Source organism: Triticum urartu, chromosome 5 (assembly GCF_003073215.2).
Source record: "Triticum urartu cultivar G1812 chromosome 5, Tu2.1, whole genome shotgun sequence".
NCBI lineage: Eukaryota > Viridiplantae > Streptophyta > Magnoliopsida > Poales > Poaceae > Triticum > Triticum urartu.
The window spans coordinates 589,820,584-589,841,983 of NC_053026.1; the positions used below are offsets into that span (position 1 = coordinate 589,820,584).

The following is a 21,400-nucleotide window of genomic DNA, read 5'->3' on the forward strand; positions in this document are numbered from 1 at the left end:
GGAGAAAGTAATTTTTCACACTTCCCTATTACCTATTTCAATTAAACTCATGCACCCTATAATTTCAATTAAACTCATGCACCCTATAATTTCAATTAAACTTGTAGGGAAATGATCCGACCGAATCAATGGATGAAGAATTGAGATGGGTTTCCATGGGTTTTGACCCTGTCGTCATGACATGCCAAAAGTATGATGTGAATGGGTATCGCTTCCATACAGAGGAGCACCAGAACAGTCGGCCTGATCCCAAAACCATAAATACCGGAGTCTTCACTGAAGGAGATAATAAAGTAGATTGCTACAGAAGGGTAGGAAAATTATACGAGCTTACATTCAAACGTGGCCGCGAACACCTAAGTCTCACTGTGTTCAAATGCCGATGGTTCGACCCCAAAAAGGGTCTGAGACATACGCCTTCTGTTGGTTTAGTTGAAGTTAAACCATCAACCGTCTATGCCGGAGCTGATCTCTTTATCGCCGCTACCCAGGCCACACAAGTATATTATCTGCCTTACCCATGCCAGAAAGAGTACCTAAAGGGTTGGGAAGTTGTGTTCAAGGTGTCGCCGCATGGTAAGATACCGGACCCGAACGATGATGATTACTACAACATAAACCCCATGACATATGAGGGAGTGTTCTATCAAGAGGAACATGATGACGTGGTCCGAAACAACGAGGATGATGACTTGGGTTATGTTGACCTAGACCCAAACAACGACGACGCACGGATTGATGGTGAGGCAGTTGTGAATCAAAGAGACATAATTATGCTTGAATAAATGAAGATGCTGACGATGAGGAAGAGCCTCCACCTCCGTCAGACAACGAAGAAGATATGCGTGATAGTGATGATGAGACCGGTCCACAAATAGATTACAATAGTGATGATTCATATGGGTTCTAGAAAATGTAAGTTCTTTTAATGATCATTACAATAGTATGCTTAATGTACTCTTCTGGTATTAATGTTTTTCCTGTATGCTTGTTTAATTGATATCCTTACTAATTGTTTATTCTCTTCTCAATGCAGGTTTGCTAATCATGGGCAAGTCCAGCAGCGCCAGTTACCTCAGTAAATTCAAAGGACTTACTCGGAGTGGACGAGCCCACAAGGTTCCCTCCCGACTACGCGAGGATGACACCTCACAGGGAGGTGGAGGGGTCGGGGGAGGAGACCCTAGAGGAGGAGGCGGTGGGGGGAGAGCCCCTAGAGGAGGAGGAGGTGGGGGGAGAGGCAGCCGGGGCAAAAAACTTCGGGCCGTGTCCGAAATAGGAGGGTCTTCTTCGATGCCCTCCTATACAGAGGCACCTTCTGAGTCTGAGGAGGAGGAGTATGTTCCTAATGGCGAGGAGGAGGAGGGCGAGGAGGAGGAGGGCGAGGAGGAGGAGGTCGAGGAGGAGGGTGAGGAGGAGGGCGAGGAGGGTGGAGGGGAGGTTGATCCCGAGTTGTGGGTGACTTGCCACCGGGTGCTCCGCAGGGGTGGCTGCGTGGTAATGCCGGACTACCTACACCACCTTCTATCGAGGAGCACAAATGGCTCATTGAACCTGTGGGGACAGAGTAAGTGCCTCTCAATCATATTTTCAACACATGACAACATTTTCTTATTGTACACATGGCAATCATTTGATTCTTTTGCAGAAACTGGATCCTTCGGGGAAAGGGCCGTAAACCGAACGGCCTTATCACTGTCCTGTTGAAGGAGTTTTGGCCTGGCCTATTCTGCCCGCGGCCAGACAGGGACCCGCAGCTGCGGGTTTTGGCCACGAGCTGGGCCCACTACGAGGCTTGCAGCAACGCGGAGTACGGGACGGCCGCTAAGGCCGTGATCACCAAATTTTGGGTAAGTTCTCTTCTGAATCACTTGTCTTCAGTTTCGTTCATAGTTTATCATTGAATCACTCAACTCATGCCTTGTTTGCTTCTGGTTTATGCATGATTGCAGCAACTCTATAGAGTTCTTGACGAGCACAAGGCCAGAGCCGACGTGGTCTTGCTTGCGGCTGCGAAGAAGAAAGCTCGTCAGTTGCAGTACGAGGTGCGCTGGGTTGCCGTCTCGCAGTACTACCACATCTACCTGCAACAAAAGATGACCAAAACTCAAGCGCAGAGGCAACGACTTACCTTGAACAGGGAGCAGTTCATGATGGTAACTATTACTAACTTATCATTGTTTCAAGTAGTCAACTATATGTTTCGTGCTCACATGTCATGCTTCCAGAATTTGCATAGGTTGTTCCTCGTTGGTGCTATGGAAGGCATGACGGATGGGCGAGTTTGGTGGATAGGTGGCTCGGCGACGATGCAGAGTTTGCTGCCAAGAGCATCAAGGCCCGGGCTAACCGTGGAAAAGACGGGACACACGGCCAAGGAAACAGGAAACACTGGGGCTTCAAGGCCATGAAGGTATATCTATATGCATGATGCATTTTTGTTCTTCTTTACCGTCATGTTCTTATGTATGGCTAACTTCTGTTTGACGTTGCAGGAGGACAAGTTGAAGAGGCCGCTCTCAGACATTGAGTCGTGGAAGCTGGCCCGCGAGCGGAGTCATCCCAAGGAGGGTGAGAGCCAGTACTACGGCAAGACCGAGGAGCACCTGGAGTCTTACACTCAGCACTATCAGAAGTTGCATCCGGATGTTCCTGTTCCTGAGGTCGCCCAGTCTCAGATCGACGACACGGCGGTGGTGGCCATCCAGGGGAAGTCACATGGCCGGTATCCGTGTTTCGATGGATTGATAACTCCTTCGATCTTGTACACACGGCTTCGGTCTACCAACCCGAGCCAGTTAGAGAGTACGGGGCGTTCACAGACTCCCTTAGCCCGCCAGCATGCTGTAAGTACTTCCCCTTTATCTTTTTCTCTCTAGCATTCTCAGTTCATTTTTAGCATTGCTCACTTAGAAACAACCTAAATTATGTAGGCATATAAGGCCTTTGTCGAGCATAGGAATCTCGAGGTGCGAGAGTACTTGCAACGAGTGAAGGCAAATGATGATTACAACCGTCAGATGATGGCGGTTAGTTTTGCCCTCTTAAAACCAAGCTAAATTTTTGCACTTTCATTCCTTCTGACCTTCTAGTTTGCTTGTTTAACCAACATCCAGGCTATGTTGGCGTCTTGGAGTAACCGCACGGATCCACCACAAATGGGACCCCCACCACCACCTGCGGGAGAACCCCCACACATGCCCACGTTCGATGAATGGGTGGCACTAGGCAGTGATGGTCCGGTTAGTACATTTGCCTAACTACTGGCAAACTAGTTCTCGTTCATTCAACACTATCATATCATATTTACCGTTAGAATCTTTTCTGAAACATGTAGGGGACCGGTGGCTCGACTACTGCTCCGTCGACCCCAGTCACTCCGATCTGGCAGAGTGATGGTGGTCGCGGTGGCGGTTTTGGCGGAGGTGGTCTTGGTGGTGGTGGTTTTGGTGGAGGTGGTCTTGGTGGTGGTTTTGACAGAGGTGGTCTTGCTTGATGTCGAGGATGATTCCGTGCATGTGGCCGTCGTGCCATTCCTTTCATGTTGCTACTTTTATGATGTTCCATGTCTTGCACTACTTTTATGTTCATGAACTTCCGCCGGTGATGATCTTTAGATGATGATGATGAACTTGACTATGTTTAGATGATGATGATGATGAGCTTGAGTATGTTTAGATGATGAACTGTCATATTTCTGCATAATTCCATATTATTCTGCTTTGAAATGCTGTCAAATGAATTGAAAAAGAGAAAACAGGGAAAATAAAAAAAAATAAAAAAAACTATGCCTACGGCAAAGCCGTCGGCATATATAAGCCCAGGAGTTACCAGGGCTTGCCACGTGGCAGATCAATGCCTACGGCAATGCCGTCAGCATAGATTTTCATCTATGCCGACGGCTTTGCCGTAGGCATAGCCCTGCCGCCAGGAGAAACTAGGGAGAGACACGTGGCAGTGCTATGCCTACGGCAAAGCCGTAGGCATATATTCAGGAGCACCACGGGACGCCACGTGGCGGAGATACGCCGACGGCTAGGCCGTCGGCATAGATTTCTACCTATGCCGACGGCCAAGCCGTCGGCGTACCTCTGCCACATGGCGTCCCATGACTCGTCAGCGCTTTTGATGGCGCCGTCCGTTGCCGTCAGACGGAAAAACACTGCCGACGGCTGACACCGGCCGTCGGCATAGGTCCCTATGCCGACGGCTATACTACGCCGACAGTCTGACAAGACTACGCTGACGATATCTACGCCGACGGGTCTATGCCGACGGCAGCCGTAGGCATAGATCTATGCCGACGGCAAATGACCTATGCCGACGGCCCTTGGCCGTAGGCATAGACCGCGAGTCCGGTAGTGATTTCTGCAGCAATGGAAGCAGCCGGCCAGGGGCAGTGAGCTGGTGCTTGAAGTTCTTTGGCAAAGCTCGAGTTGCTGCTAGAGCAAGTACTTTTGGATCAAAGGGGAGGTGGTAGTAGTGATGTTAGGTATGGCCCAAGTACAGCTCTGGATCTGTAGGAACTCTGTGTAAGTTGGGTTAAGGACCAATACTGCTGGTCTTAGCATTGGTGCGTGGAACTTTGCTTAGTAACTTGTTGCTTCTGTGCTCTGCATCTGTGATGTAGCTGCTGGTGTTAGTTTTGGGTTTCCGAACTTCGTTAGGAAGTTGTTGCTTCCCTGCTTGCAGTTTTTAAAGATCTCTTCAGTCATTTTGTGAAATACGCTGACACCAGCGCGACGCAAAGATGGTTTTCTATGGGAGGACCTGAATATCATCTAGGTACTTTCTGATGAGCAGGGTCTCACTTGATCTAGAAAAATATCAGGTCCAGACATGTGTCACTCCCTCTGTCCCATAATATAAGAGCATTTTTGACACCACACTAGTGTAAAAAACACTCTTATATTATGGGACGGAGAGAGTAGTTATAAACAGTTACATTTTTAGGCCCTAGCACACAGCAAATCCCCTGTTGTTTCCTTTCATCAGAAACTGGAGCTATTTCTTCAGTTAAACACCCACTGTTCAGATTCAGACAATGGAGAGAGTGGGTGCTATCTTCTAATCTTGGACGTCCAAGCAGCATCCAACGGCCCAAGTTCAATTCCGTCAATTAGAGCACTGGCTTTGTCACCGTTTCCGCGCGTCCAACTTCACCTCTTTTGCTTCAGTTGGTAGGAGTATTGTGACCGTACCCTGGGGTATAAAAGCCATGTAAGAGCAGATTTTGATCCCAGACTAAACCCTATCCGCCACCAAAAAAATATTCTTCGAAAAGTATCTCCTTTGTGCTAAGATATATTTCAAAAATACCAAAAAAAAAAACGGTAGCCCAAGAATTGCCCAAAAGTTTCTCGTTTGTGCTGTGTTTTTCTGAATCCTTTCTTCCGGTTCTTATATGATCCTGTCAATCCTTAACCCTGCGGAGCAGTGGTACTGCATAGGCATTTTGCTAAGCAGATGAATGTCGTGTGGGGTCGATAACACACAAGCAGATCATGTGTTGCGGGTAATACTGGTAGTAGCCATCGGAACATACTGGACTGGCAGAACCTGATGTGGTATGAATACTCCACCACTGACGACGACGGTTGAATTTCTCAGCATTGCTGGAGAAATGCTTGAAGTTGAAATCAAACTCATATGCCACAGGATCAGCCTATTATGCTTGGTTTTGCAATGTGCGTCTGAGTGACTGAAACATGGAGACTGAAGAGTATTAGTGCATCAACTTTTTCTCGGCTTTGCTGCAAGTGAAGAGCGCTTCCTTTTTTGGGTACACATAAGCCTTCATGTAGAAACATCCGGTTGCACATTGGTTTTAGCTTAACTACATGTTTCAATCCATAGAAGTGGCAGCTCTCTTGCAATCGTTGGGGTGTTGTAATCCTTGAAGAAGCTTCACTCCACCATCCATGCTCTCGCCGTGCGTTTCCTTTGGATTGGTACGTGGCAATGGACAATGGTGGATTGGGTCGACACAACATAGGATGGATCCACTATATTTCAAAAATATTTTCCTCAATGGCTTTTTTGTTACAGCTCATGTAGTTTCTTCGAATCAAGAAGTACTTTAAATATGAAGAAAGCAATCCATTGCACAAAAAAACTGTTCACGTAGCATGGAGACGTAGATAAGAGAAATGTCCCATCAAACAAGAAGTCGTCTCAATTAAACTAGAACATTGATGTTTCAATTCACTAAAAATTGAATTTATCGCCCTACAAAAAATGCTTCCACCACTACAAAGATGCATGTTGCACAACCTTGAAATAAATCATTAGTGAATGTGAAAGTTGTATGCGAATAAATGTGGGACAGAACCAGTGATGCGAGCGAACGAAACGACATACAAAGCGAGACATTAAGAGTAGAGATATATTTTAAATAAAAATAAATCCTATTATCACGAAGTAAATTTCTTTCACCCTAAAAAACATATTTTGCTATCCGATATATCGTACCGAAGAGCCAAGGCACGGCAGACTATGGCTGTGGTTGGATGGTCATGATGACAGTGGTATCCTTTTTTCACCGGAGTTCAACTCTCGTGATGTTATGTGGGAGAAAACATTCTAGTCGACTAAAGAAGACGTCTTTGGCGACTTTCTCAATCTCAAGGACTGCGTCTGTACCGTGTTTGATAAAAAAAGGAACCCGTCTCTTTTTTTTTCAAATGAAGGCAGCTCAAATCGCAAAAAGAAAGAAAAGAAAACTGGCCAAACCGAACCGTGTAGTAGCTATCCAACGAGCACACCCTTTCCCATCCAAACCCTCGCCTCCGCGCGCCGCCGGCGCCGATGGGCGAGCTCGCAGAGGATCTCTTCCTCCGCCTTCCGACGGAGCTCGTCGAGGAGGTATTTTTCCGCCTTCCACCGGACGAGCCCGCCTGCCTCGCACAAGCCTCCGCTGTCTGCAAACCCTGGCGCCGCATCCTCGCCGATGTGGGCTTTCGCCGCCGCTACCGCAAGTTCCACGGAACGCCTCCCGTCCTGGGTCTCTTCCAACGGGCCGACTGGCTCTTCCGACCGGGGTCCCGCTTCGTTCCCACCTCCGCCCTCTTCCCTGCCCAGCCCGACCATCCCGATTGGCTTCCCATGGACTGCCGCCACGGCCGCGCCCTCTTCGACCGCACCTGGGACAAATCCCTCATGGTCTTGGACCCTCTGACGGGCCACCAGCGCCTCGTGTCCTCCCCCTATACTTACTCGGTCAGATTCAGTGCGGCGGTGTTCTGCGCCGGCGCCGCACAAGGCTGCGACCACCACGGTTGCCAAGGAGGTCACTTCCGTCTGGCCGTCGTGACCACCAATGATGTCCAAGAGGTCACATCGGGCTGGCTCTACTCGTCGGAGACTCGCGTGTGGAGCGACCTCACCTCTCTTCATCACCCCAATCTCAGATTTACCAATTTGGCTGCGCCTAGCGTCCTTGTGGGTGATGCACTCTACTTCAACCTTGGTGGCATCATCGAGTGCCAACTTGGTACACTCTGCCTGTCAATGTTCGAGAAGCCGATCGATGGCAAAGGGACTCTCATGGCGACGCAAGGCGGTCTGCTGGGATTCGCTGCTGTGGTGGATGCCGCAAATCTAACCCTTTGGTCGAGGGAGGCCGGACCCAAGGGAGCCATGGGATGGGCAAAACTCAGGATAATTGATCTTGAGGCGCTGCTCCCTGTTGATGCCATGTCCCTAACATTGGAATTCAGGAGGAGGGTATTCAGGAGGATCAGTGGCATCGCTGAGGGCACCCAAATCATTTTTGTGATAGCACGTGCTGGTTCTTATATGGTTGATCTCGAGTCAGGGCGAGTCAGGCCGGTGTCTCGTCTTTGCAGAAAAATCTTTCCCTACATGAGCTTCTACATACCAGGTACGTGCTACTACCTATGTGCATATATATATATAATCATGTATACAATTCCTTGTTACGATCTTTTAGTGGCACCTGGCAACATGAAATGAAAATATGTTTCTTGGCAAGTAGTAATTTTACACATGAGGACACGTGTGCTAAAGAAAGAGAGATGTTCCTCTGGACTGGAGTACATGTCCATATTTATTCTCGGTCCTTGTGATCAGTGAGTAAGGAAAAGCCTGGTTCATCAATCATTTGTTTTGATGTTGTGATTTTCTTGCATTTATGCAGCAATGGAAGCAGCTTGTGCTGGTCAGGAGCACTGAGCTGGTGTTTCCAGTGTTTATCATTCTCAAGTTAATGGAGCAAGCTCTTGTGGATCAATGGGGAAGTGGTAGTGGTAGTAGTGATGTTAGATATGGCACAAGTGCAGCTCTGGACCTGTAACTTTGTTTAGGCTGGGTTAAGGACCAATACTGCTGTTGTTAGTACTATGTGGTGTATGGAAATTTGTTTAGGAAGTTGTGCAGGAACTTTGTTGAACAAGTTGCTGCTCCTTTGCTTGCAATAATTTTCAGTCGTTAATAATTTTCAGGAAATGTACTTTCTGAATGCACAAAATGATTGACTGGTACTCCACAAGCTGCTCTTCCTTTAATATTTATTAGCTCGCCTACTTGCTGACGACGCATATGGCAGTTTTTCACCTGTGTTGCTTTTCGACGCATATGGCGTGTCGTCTGATATGACCATCTTTCACCCCCTTCGACGACGTCTGGACCACCGTCACACCGGCTGGTCCACCGACCTCGCTCACCACCTTCGTCATTCTGACTCTTCTCTGGAAAATTTTGGATGCTCGCTTAAAACGCTTTGCTCTTCAGATAAACTGAACTGCATGCCCCTGCTGTGCTCTCATACAAGCTGAAAGTGTGCAAAAACATTTCCTGTGGTGTTTTTTTTTTTTGGTTACAATGTAGGCAAAAAATGTTACCTCGAATCAAGAAGTATTTTCACTAAGAAGAATAAAAACCAATGGAGTGAAAATGTTGTTCACTATTGCAGAGACCGTGGGAAATTGGTGACTGTTGCAGTCCTTTGGACGATTTGGCTCACCAGAAATTGGAAAGTGTTCGACGACATCTCAATGCCCCCTGTGACAGTGCCAAGGCAAATGTTCAGAGATGGTGAGGCTCTGGTCTCACAGCCAAACGATCAGAGTTGGGGATTCCATCCAGAGCTGGATCGAAGGCTGAAATGCATCTTCTTCCTGAGTGTGTAAGACTGTTTGTATGCTTACCTTGTTTGCTGTTTTTATGAAATGCAAAGAAAATAGGCAGCGGCCTCCCCTCTCGACTTCGCTTGAAAAAAAAGTGTTCATGTAGCACCGAGATGAATGTTTTATTGGTGAGGGAAAATGTACCATCGAACAGAAATTAGTTTCATTTAAATGTAAAAAAAATGCTTTTATCTCACGAGGCAATATGTATAGATCGGAAAAAGGGCAAAAAATACCAAGCCTTTGACCGAGCCGGCCTTTTTAAATAAACTAGCTTAAGCGGCTCGCTCGATAATGAAAACATAATGCCAAATGGGCTGGCCGTTAACATAAACATCGCCTAGACACTGACGGCTTTGGCCCACACATCCTCCACAGCGCCAACACACCATAGAGCTTTATCTAAGGACTACAAATTCCTCTTATGCTCACACTAGTCACAAAATAAAACGATCTTGTCTTAGTGATTACTCTGGCCAATTGTCATGGTTGTGTTTCACAGCCACTGCCTTCTAGGGATCTTGTACGTCCATCATAAAAGCAAGCTAATTCTTGTATTTCAGAGCCACTGGCTTTTAGGGATCTCGTACATCCACCATGCGAACAAACTACTTGTTGTGATGCCATTGCAGGTACAGAAAACTGATTTGGCATGGTGATAGATGACGTATTTGTCGTAGGGTAGAGCATCCTCGTCTCCTATCACAGCTCTAAGCAAGAGTGCCATACCCGTGACAAGAACCTGAAATCCTAAATAATAGTCCAAACCTGGGCAGTCATGGATGTTCTCGAGGATTGAGAAGAGCTCGTATGCAACCAACAATCATGTTGTTGTTAGGTGATGTAGAAACGCATGACAACATTATCCCAAATCCCGATGCTTCTGAGTCCTATAATGTTTGTGTTTCCAATAACATTACAATATCGGTTACAACTAAATGCAAGACTTATGCATATATGCTTGTGGTGTACGCGCCTATGAATCTAGTAACAATTAGGCTGCACTTCATGCTCGGCCTCAAAGATGCATGACAACTTCTTCATGAATCGTGGTCATGTTTGGTTTCTCTTCCCGTGCTTAAATAAGAGCATTGTGCGATATGGGGCAACAACCATGGGATGAATGCTTTCATGCACTTCAATTCCATCATAAGGAGCACATGGGCATATGCATGTGCTATTGTGAGCCTCTTATGAGTGAAGTGGGTTTTTTCGAAAAGGAGGAAGACCCCGGCCTCTACATCTGGGCGATGCATGCAACCACTTAATTATTCACAAAGACCTTACAAAGTAATATATCAATACATCTTAAGCCACCATCTTGGCAACATCTGTCGCTACTCCTATCCACTTGATAAAGGGATGTAGATAGTCCGGACCGAATACCAAACATACCTCACACCATAGCCTAACATCTAAAACCGGAGGCCCCAACCAAGCCACATTGCCGGGTCTGGGGCACACACCGGTCCGACGCACTCTAGAGGCCGCCACCGTCTTCCATAGATCCATCTTGAGAACTGTAATGACGCATCGACCTTGCTAGGCCTAGCTGCCGTTAACGCCACCACGACGCCAGACAACGCCACCATCCCGCGCTCATTCATCATCATGCGCCCACCGCCAAGACCCTGCTGCTCCATGCCTCCGAGACCCGTTGTTGTCGACGTGTCAAATGCCACGTCGCTCCTCCTTCGCGAATACCACCTGCTGCCACTGGTCCCATCCCCTCCACATGTAGTTCCTCTAACTGAGCACCCGAATGCCCCAGGCAGCGTCTCCAAGAAGGGCACGCCACACGCAATGCCGCCGCCGCCCAACCTGAGGAGATTTTGGGTCTTCACCCTGGCATGGGCTCGGCGTGGAGGGCAGGGACCTCGACGGAGCCTGCAAGGAGGAGAACGGCGACCTTGGTCAACGCCATCGTTGGGGTGAGTGAGTCATCTAGAGTTTCCTCTGGTCCGATGTCACCTCTACCAGCCCCCACGAACGCGCCGAGGCTGATGACTGGGATCGCAAGCCACCAAGTGCAGTAGGAGAGAGCCTGCAGCGGGGAGGAGATCCACCGGTAACTCACCGCCCACGTGGTCAAGATGTCGTCCATCTACCACCCGCGAGCGCCACCAGCCGAGGGCGCCATCACCATGCCTACCGAGGCCACCACCCTAGGTCCAGATTCCTTCGTGATGAGCGGAGCGACGGGATCCGACGCCGCGTGGCCCATGTCGTCGCCCAAGCCTGCCGCCACCCGAGCCCACTACCGCCGGGAGCCGCCACGCTGCCGGAAGACCCACACCCTTGGGATCTAGGCGCCTGTGCACCGCCGCAAGCCCACAGCCACTGGGAATTGCCGTGCCGTCAGGAGGGCCGCACCCCGCGGATTTGGGCGCCTGTGCCGCCTGCGGATCCAGGGAAGGGAGGAGAGGCCCTCCACCGTTGCCATCGCACGCACGAGTTTTGCCTGGCACCGACCACCGGTAGCGGCAGAGGAGGAGGTGAGCGCTGGGGGAGGGTTAGGCGGTGGCGGCGGCTGGGACCTCCCGTATCGCCCGCGTGGGGGCGACGCGAGAGGCAATCCCCGATATGATTGTTCCTTATGAGTGAAGTGGTAAGTGTGTAGATGCTTTGATCTTATTGACAAATAAATATTTGATAAAAGCTCCATATAGTCCCCTCTGTTTGAGCATGAAAGTGGTAGTGACCGTAATTGGTAGGGGTGTGTTGTTCAATCATTGGTCTCCCTAAGGACCATTGCCTTGTAGTGCACCGATTTTGTGCTCGTGTGTGATCACCACTTCTTCGTCACAACCCACCTTCTGCGCATGAGTACATAAGGTATTTTTATACAAAGCTAGGGTATGGTCAAACTTGTAGAGGCATTTCATTTCCCTTGTGCGCTATGTGCTCGATCTATGTCAACAATGCCATGGTGAATTTGTTGTAATGTGTACATATTGGATCAGCTGATCACAAAGAAAACTTAAATGTGTGGATTTAATCATTAGAGCGGGCTAAGGTAAACCTCCATGCTAAGTAAAAGGTCCTGGAAGATAACTCATGATTTTTGTGCAATTATAGAGTATAATCTTGCTCTCGTGCGTCCAAGAGCAGTCAATGTTGTAGTCGTTTAAATACAATGCCATTTCATGGAACTTGTGTTCCTTTAGCCCGAGTATAATGCACATGAATATAGAACTTCTCACTCTCACATGGTGGTCTAATTAGATCAAACTAGATGACACCATGTGCGTTGTTGCAGGTATCTTGTTAACATAAATGCATAAATAAGGGCTACAGAAACAATTACAAATAATGCAAAGTAATTGCATGAGTGCTCTTAGTTCAAAATCTAAAAAAAAATATGAAGCATGTCACAACATATTGTGCAATAAAGTAAAGAGAATGCTTTTTTAACAAACAAAAAAATGAGTAGAAACTACTAAGTAGAGGGATGAGCGGATGCTAAAAATAGCGCGATCTCGAGGGAGGTGAAAAGCGAGGGTCATGACATGTGCGACATGATGTGTCCATGGCACCAACTCCCATCCTCATGTGAGAACATTGTCCCCACGTCGGGCTCGTGCTGGCTCTGATCTGGATGAGGTTTCCACCTCTCCGCATGCGACTTTAGATGGTAGTGGATGTAAATTGTGGGGAGGGGGATGAGACGAGACGATAATTCCCTCCCACACGATTGCTTGTGGCAGAGGATGACAACAGGTGGGTTGGTCATTGTCTTTACTCGTAGTAGGCACAAGCAATAGATGTGCTCGAGTGGTAGCTGGCGCGGATGACCGGATGAGTTTATTAGCAGCGAGATGGATGAGTGGATGGTGACAATAGCATGACCTTGAGGGAGGTGAAAAGCGAGGGTCGTGGAATGTGCGACACGATGTGCAAAGTGTCCAAGGGAGAAGAAAAGTCATAAAGGTATAAATCACGATCGACGTGGAGGTGTGGCGTGGTTGACACGGAGGTCAGATTGACTACGCAGGATGGACACTTAAGCGTTGCAGATACATACATGTCTGAAGATTAAAACTTAAATTTTTGAGCAATTGTACAAGAAAAGGTTGAAGAGGAATTGAGTAAAACTTTTGCTTTGAAGAAGAAACAAAGTTACTGAATGGGGTCAGTATACAAGACCACAAGGCACATATTCTTGCAAAAAAAATAAAGATATGGTGTTTGATAACATAGTAGGTCGAGCAAAGTGTAGAGGGAGCAATGAAGCACCATGGTGTCGGTTATGAGCATCTTGCTAATGTGTGAGTACAATACAATATTCATGTGTGGACTGACGAAGTGTAACCCTAAATACCCCTAGTGCCTATATAAGCCAGAGGGTTTAGTCCGTAGAGGGACATTCATACATTCATCATCATACCTCTAGGGTTTAGACCACAACTCACGATCTCGTGGTAGATCACCTCTGTACTTTGATACTCTCATAATATAAGCAAGAGTAGGACATAGAGTTTTACCTCCATAGAGAGGGCCCGAACCTGGGTAAACGATTGTGTGTTCTTCCTCTTGCTACCTGAGGGAGTCCTGGATTAGGGGGTGTCCGGATGGCCGGACTATACCTTCAGCCGGATTCCTGGACTATGAAGATACAAGATTGAAGACTTCGTCCCGTGTCTGGGAGGGACTTTCCTTAGCGTGGAAGGCAAGCTTAGCGATACGGATATGCAGATCTCCTACCATTGTAACCGACTCTATGTAACCCTAACCCTACCCGGTGTCTATATAAACCGGAGGGTTTTAGTCCGTAGGACAACATACACATCAACAATCATACCATAGGCTAGCTTCTAGGGTTTAGCCTCCTCAATCTCGTGGTAGATCTACTCTTGTACTACCCATATCATCAATATTAATCAAGCAGGACGTAGGGTTTTACCTCCATCGAGAGAGCCCGAACCTGGGTAAAACTTCGTGTCCCTTATCTCCTGTTACCATCCGTGAAAGATCGTGGATGTTGCCTAGAGGGGGGTGAATAGGCATTTTAAAATAATTACGATTTAGGCTTGAACAAATGCGGAATAAACCTAGCGGTTAATTTGTCAAGCACAAAACCTAAAACAACTAGGCTCACCTATGTGCACCAACAACTTATGCTAATCAAGATAAGCAACTATGTGATAGCAAGATATATGACAAGAAACAATATGGCTATCACAAAGTAAAGTGCATGAGTAAAGGGGCTCGGGTAAGAGATAACCAAAGCACGCAGAGACGATGATGTATCCCGAAGTTCACACCCTTGCAGATGCTAATCTCCGTTTGGAGCGGTGTGGAGGCACAATGCTCCCCAAGAAGCCACTAGGGCCACCGTAATCTCCTCACGCCCTCGCACAATGCAAGATGCCGTGATTCCACTAAGTGACCCTTGAGGGCGGTCACCGAACCCGTACAAATGGCAACCCTTGGGGGCGGTCACCGAACCCGTACACTTTGGCAACCCTTGGGGGCGGTCACCGGTACCCGTCAAATTGCTCGGGGCGATCTCCACAACCTAATTGGAGACCCCGACGCTTGCCCGGAGCTTTACACCACAATGATTGAGCTCCGAACAACACCAACCGTCTAGGGCGCCAAGGCACCCAAGAGGAACAAGCTCTAGGGTGCCCAAACACCCAAGAGTAATAAGCTTCTCAAACTTCACTTCCACGTATCACCGTGGAGAACTCAAACCGATGCACCAAATGCAATGGCAAGGGCACACGGAGTGCCCAAGTCCTTCTCTCGCAAATCCCACCAGAGCAACTAATGCTAGGGAGGAAAATGAGAGGAAGAACAAGACGGAGAACACCAAGAACTCCAAGATCTAGATCCAAGGGATTCCCCTCACATAGAGGAGAAAGTGATTGGTGGAAATGTGGATCTAGATCTCCTCTCTCTTTTCCCTCAAAAACTAGCAAGAATCCATGAAGGGAGTGAGAGTTAGCAAGCTCAAAGAAGGTCAACAATGGGGGCAAAAACAAGCTCAAGAGATAGAGAACCATTGGGGAAGAAGACCCCCTTAAATAGGTCCCCACGAATCTGCCCGTTATGTACAGAATAACATAGGAGCGGTACAACCTCTATGAGCACCGGTACAACTGGTAACAGGCAGTAAGCGGTACAACCGGCCCACAACCGCCCAACAACCGCACCACAACAGAGACCAGTCCGGTGGTAGAGCGGTACATGACCGGTACAACCTCCGGACCAATTCTGGAGTGGTACAACCGCTCCAAACACCGGTTGTACTGGTCAAGCGGTACAACCTCTCCATGGGGCGGTACAACCTCTCTGTGTAAAACAGGCAATATCAAAACAGCCACAACTTTCGCATACGAGCTCCGAATTCAACGAAACCAAGTTTGTTGGAAAGCTAATGACAAGGGCTAACACAATCTAGAGAGAAATATCAATAAGAAGCAAATGAGAAAAGGACCATAATAAAATGGTGAGAACCCTTCCTCGGAAAGACCGGTAAAACCTCCAACACTGAAAACATCATAGAAGATGCATGCGAACTCCGTTTTCGATGAACTCAAGCTTGTCATCAAGATGACCATAAGCTCTAAGACTCACAAATGGAACCAAACAAGAACCAAGAAAGATGATGCAAGGATGCAATGGTTTGAGCTCTCGACTAATGATACGATCAAGCTACTCCCTAGAGAGCCCCCCTTGATAGTACGGCAATCGATCCTACAACCCGGTCTCCCAACTACCACTATGAGACCGGTAAAATAGAAAACCTATCAAGGGCAAACCTTTGCCTTGCACATAGTCCACTTGAGCTAGATGATGACGACCTTGACTTCCTCAACTTGGACCACCTTTCTTGATTGTGTTGGCTCGATGAAGACTAGTTGATTGCTCCCCCATACTCCACTATGGGTGAGCCACTCTTTGGCACATCTTCACAATTCCATTGACACCACAATGGACGGCAAGCTTCAAGCTTGATTGCTCCCCCATACTCCATTATGGGTGAGCCACTCTTCGAGTTGCTCCACTTGAACTTGCACACTGCAAACTTGATGACGATCACCACTTGATGTCATCCTCCATGGGTTGTATGAGATCTTCCTCTTGACGCAAGACCATGGAAACATACCTAACCCCACAAAGAACTCTCACGTAGACCATGGGTTAGTACACAAAGCGTAATGGATAATGCTTACCATACCATGGGATCACTTGATCCCTCTCGGTACTTCTTCTACGCTTTGTGAGTTGATCAACTTGATTCACTCTTGACTTAGTCTTGATCAACATTGAATCTTTCCAACTCTCTTCATTTGGATGATGTCTTGAAGGTAAACATGAATGAGCACACAATATTCTTCTTCAAGACATGCTTGCAATAAGCTCAACTCACACATGACCAATCTTTGGATAATTCCTTGAAAAGCACTTTGGTCATCTCAACTCACACATGACCAATATTTGGATAATTCCTTGAAAAGCACTTTGGCCATCTCAACTCACACATGACCAATCTTTGGATAATTCTTTGAAAAGCACTTTGGCCATCTCATAAACTCCTTGAAACCAACACATGGACTTCAAGACAATCCTATGGACAAATGCTTCAAATATAACTCAAGGCAGCCGTTAGTCCATAGAGATTGTCATCAATTACCAAAACCACACATGGGGGCACCGCATGTCCTTTCAATCTCCCCCATTTTGGTAATTGATGACAATCACTTTCAAGAGAGTTTATATAAGGAATTATTTATCACCATGCAACACAACAACCAACAATGCATGTGTATGAGATGCAAATGCTTAGGTACAAAACCAAAGCAAGAAGAAAAAAACTCTCTAAACTTATCCACAAAACTCTCTGAAACTTCTCCACCATTGGCATCGATTGCCAAAATGGGCGAAAAGCTTAGAAGGCCAATATAAATTATGTTCCTCCATAAGTTGTGTATTTCTCAACAAGAGAGTGGAATGCAATACACATATCCAACGGTAATACTTGGAGGAAGACCAACTATATTGAGGCACCAAGATTGCTAAAGGAATGATATGCCACAAGGACATAACAAAGAAAGAAACAAGCAATCAAGCAATCAAAAGGTACCAATTGAAGCAAGCAATCAACGGGTATCAATTGAACCAACTAGACCAAAGATCCTACGAGCTACATGAATAAAGGATATTATGAAATGAGCGAAGGAGTGTTCTAAAGGAACTAGAGAAGCTCCCCATGATTTGTGCACACATAAGAATTTTTGTATTTGGATACGAAGTGCACAAAATAGGATCACAGCTCCCCCAAAATCAATAGAAACTTACAACAAGTGCAAGTGAGCATATAGGAAATTAAGCCTAGTACATGTAACAAACACATGGTTGAGCAACAAGTAAGAGAGGCAACTTAAGAGTGGGCTCAACCAAAAAGATGTGTGTGAGTCAAGGCAATGCACTTGAGAAGACTAATGTACAGAGGAGCATTAAGCAACAATAAAGTCTTCAAAGAATGAGGCACACGGTGCAAGGTCTATCATTCCCACACACAAATAGCAAATGGGTTCACAAGCTTACTAATACGCATATAGAGAACCTATGCTTGTGACAACCCGCGGTGAAGATAGAAGAAGAAAGGTGCATCAAGACGAGGGATGCCAATTAAGATGGCAAAAACCTCGTCAAGATAAGCATGAGGAAAATAATCTTCACCACACACGAGCGCATCAAGATGCAACGATAGAAGACACGCACGCAAGGCAAAGGCTTTCACGGAGCCACCAAAGAAATAACATAAGAAAGACAAGGTGGACGTGAAAGAAAGGATATCATCTAGATATGCAACTTCTCTCAAGTGTATAAGATTCTAGGTAGACGAAATCATGATGATATATATATATCTACAAAGAAGGATGTACACCCGAAATAGTTACAACACGAAGGAACAAGATATCCAAAAGGAAGTCATACATATACCAATAAGATATTTGCTTGAGAGCATAGCACATGGCTAGATATGGTCTTATTGTATATAAATGAATTCCAACCACACGAACATCAAAGACATCACAACTAGCAACATGACATCATTGTTGGGATGCTTTGAGAAAGGAAACAAGTATCACAAGAAAGAATGGATAACATGCCATGATACAACCTACACAAGGTTGATGCAAGAAATGTGTGCATGAAGTATATGAAGATACTTGTTACTGAGATAACATTGGAAGGATGTAGTAGATACCAATTGAAGGTACAAAGTAGTTCATTAATCATCCTAGCTTGACTCTAATAAGCACATGGTGACAACACCTTCCTTGTGAGTGAGCCGAGCATCCAATGCATCTCCACTTGTTCGTAGAACAACAACACAAACAAAATGGTACCCAAACTCATTGGGACCAAAGAGTTAGAGAACCAACAACACATAGGACAAACTCCACATAAATATGTGCATATAGATATGAAAATGAATTTCATGCACATCTCATCCAATTTGAGACTTGGTGGAGTTCCCCCTATATATTGGGTCAAAGAAAGAAAACATGCCAAAGAAACTACAAGAAGTAAATATGCATGCTCAAGACTCTCAAGAACCGAGATCAAAAGACAAAGAAATACCAAGCGAAGAAAAGATACCAAATGAATAAATCATCACTTGGAGGATATCCATAAAAGATACATCAAGGAATGAGATATCCATTGATACACTCAAAAAGAAAGATGTCAAACTCCCAAAATAGAGAATGGTTCCAAACAAACCAAGCCCTCTACAAAGTTTCATGATGGCACAAAGTACCAAAAAAGAAACGGCTTGCCTTCCACAAACACACACTTGATAAGGATCACAAGATGAGTGTTTTATAGAGAATAGGATAGCTCCCCCAAGACTAGTGCATTATAGAGAATTTGCATTTGAATACAAAATGCACGAGGTGGGATCACCCCTTTCACTATATCTAGAAAACACTAAACAAGGTCAAGAAATTAACAAGATCCACAAGTGGTATGGAATACAATGGGAGTTGACACAACCCTAGGCAAGAGATAAAGCAAAGGCCAATGTAAAGATGATCAATAATTTCTACCACACATAAGTGAGTACCAATTGTCAAAAGACAAGAAGTATTTGGGAATAATTCCCGGTGGTAGATAACAAGGATATCCGACATAATCTTCACACCAAACAAAAAGCAAATTGCAACTTGTAGAGCTAACATGCCACCTAGGAACAAGATAATTTACAATATCAATTCTAGGTGACAATATCTCAAATGTACACATTTTCTAGGCTAGTAATATACACATAGCATATTACTCCCCCATAATGTGATACCAATTAAAGATAAACAAGAGGCAAAATAACGAACCAACACGAGATAATTAATGGACAATATAGAATTTGATTTTCTCATGAGAAGACATACCACATAGCGACTAGATAATCTTGAAATATCAATACTAGATGGTATTACTCATGTACACACATATATAGGATTGTGAGGTGCACAAAGCACATCACTCCCCCATAATGGGATATTCCATTAATCTCTCACAAGAGCCAACTAAGAAAAGAACAAGATGCAAAAGGCTCAACGCATGACACACACATACATGATGTGCAAACCAACACACACATACTTGATTGCTCAAGATAATCAAGTTGGAAGCACAACATATACAAACACATGCAAGGAACAAAACCAAAACATGCAAGGGGGCAAGTAACTTTCAATGTAAGCAATTGCGGTACAAGTTACCGCAAGGAGGCACATTGGATATAAGATATAATCTTGATGATTCAATTGACTTGGCTTGAGACAATAAGAATGATGAAGTACCCTTAATTCTTCATAATGTAGCCAAGTCTCCAATGACCTCCAACATCACCTATTGATCAAGTTTGAGCTTGTTGGTCCCCAACCAAGTTGGGTCCTAAGAGGTTAGTCACAATAGGCTTGGCTACCCAAATGGTTCTTTGCTTCAAACCACTTTGAGAACCAACAAACTTGGCAACCACATTGCCAACCTTATCCTTCCCAAGAGAATAGACATCATCAATAATAATTGGGTTGGATAAGTTACCACTAGTGCATGAAGAGGCGAGGTGACCTTTCTCGTGACATAGGTAGCAACGTCTACTCCTAACTTTCTTCTCACTTGATTTCTCAACTTGAGAAGCATAAGCTTGAGTCTTCTTGAGAAGAGGCCTTTCTTCAACTTGAGGTTTAGCATGAGAATGAACTTGTGGCCTCTTCCCTTTTTGCTTGTCATTAACGGACTTCTTCTTCAATGGGCAAGATCTAACATGATGCCCTTCAATTTTGCACTTGAAGCAAATAATCTTGGCCGAATTCTTGACTTGTTCTTGGCCCTTCTTCTTGATCATGTTGGACTTCTTCTTATTGGAGTTGAATCCAAGTCCACCTTTGTCATTGGGGGATTTTTGCACACTCAAGATATTATGAGTGTGGATTTCCCTTCATGACTCTTTTCCAAGTCTTTCTTCAAAGAAGTGACTTGGGCCTTGAGCTCTTTGATTTCCTCTACACGGTTAGTCTCAACACAAGTACTAGAGGAAGTATAAGCTTCATCGTTTAGAACAACACGGCAAGGAAAGCAATTCATCACAAGATGTACCAACATTGTGAGTAGATGAATTACAAGGACTAGCACATGGCAATATAGCATTTTGACTAGAAGTAGTGCTAGTATCCACATGAGGCTCACTAGATGTTACTTTAGCAAGCATGGCCTCATGAGCTAATTTTTGTTTAGATTTATAATATAAGTCATGTACCCCTTTTGTATTTATCCCGTTGTATGAGGGGTTTCCTGCATATGTTCCACACCTGTACATGTATATATATATCGGCCTATGGCCTCATGGGAATATAAGTTGCTTATTCCTAACAGGATATTAGAGCCTAGGTTTTTGTTCGCACGCCGCAACTCGTGCTCAGATCCAATCGCGCCGCCGTGTTTTCCTTTTCCCGGCTGTGCTGCTCCACGTCTTCTGCTACTCCTACCGCAGGCGCCTCTTCTCCCACCCACCCCGTCTCGTTCAATCCCGGCGGTGCCCTCGTCAACCTCGTGTTCGTCGGTGTCTCGATTTGGAGATCTCGCACCGTGCGTCTTTTTTTCCCGCAGCAGGTGCACGCGCCAGGGGGTTGTCTGCATCCGCCGCTGCAGGCCAGCAGCCGATCTCTGCCGCCGACCGCTGGATTCCGCCATCTCCAGCGCCTGGACGAAGCTGCCCACCCATCCCATCCGCT

The 21,400-nt window shown here is 46.0% G+C and overlaps 1 protein-coding gene and 1 long non-coding RNA gene across 2 annotated transcripts; both read left to right on the top strand.

Moving 5' to 3' along the window:
* Positions 1–2,769: 2,769 nt before the first annotated feature.
* On the top strand, positions 2,770–3,197 carry LOC125506180. Its single transcript, XR_007282597.1, has 3 exons — positions 2,770–2,846; positions 2,934–3,029; positions 3,117–3,197. It is a non-coding gene; the product is annotated as an uncharacterized LOC125506180 (long non-coding RNA).
* Positions 3,198–6,587: 3,390 nt separating this feature from the next.
* LOC125506181 lies at positions 6,588–8,455 on the top strand. The gene is made up of 2 exons (XM_048671045.1): positions 6,588–7,882; positions 8,159–8,455. Exons 1-2 carry the CDS (start codon positions 6,808–6,810, stop codon positions 8,191–8,193), a joined length of 1,110 nt encoding a protein of 369 aa, XP_048527002.1. The 5' UTR covers positions 6,588–6,807; the 3' UTR covers positions 8,194–8,455.
* Positions 8,456–21,400: the final 12,945 nt, after the last annotated feature.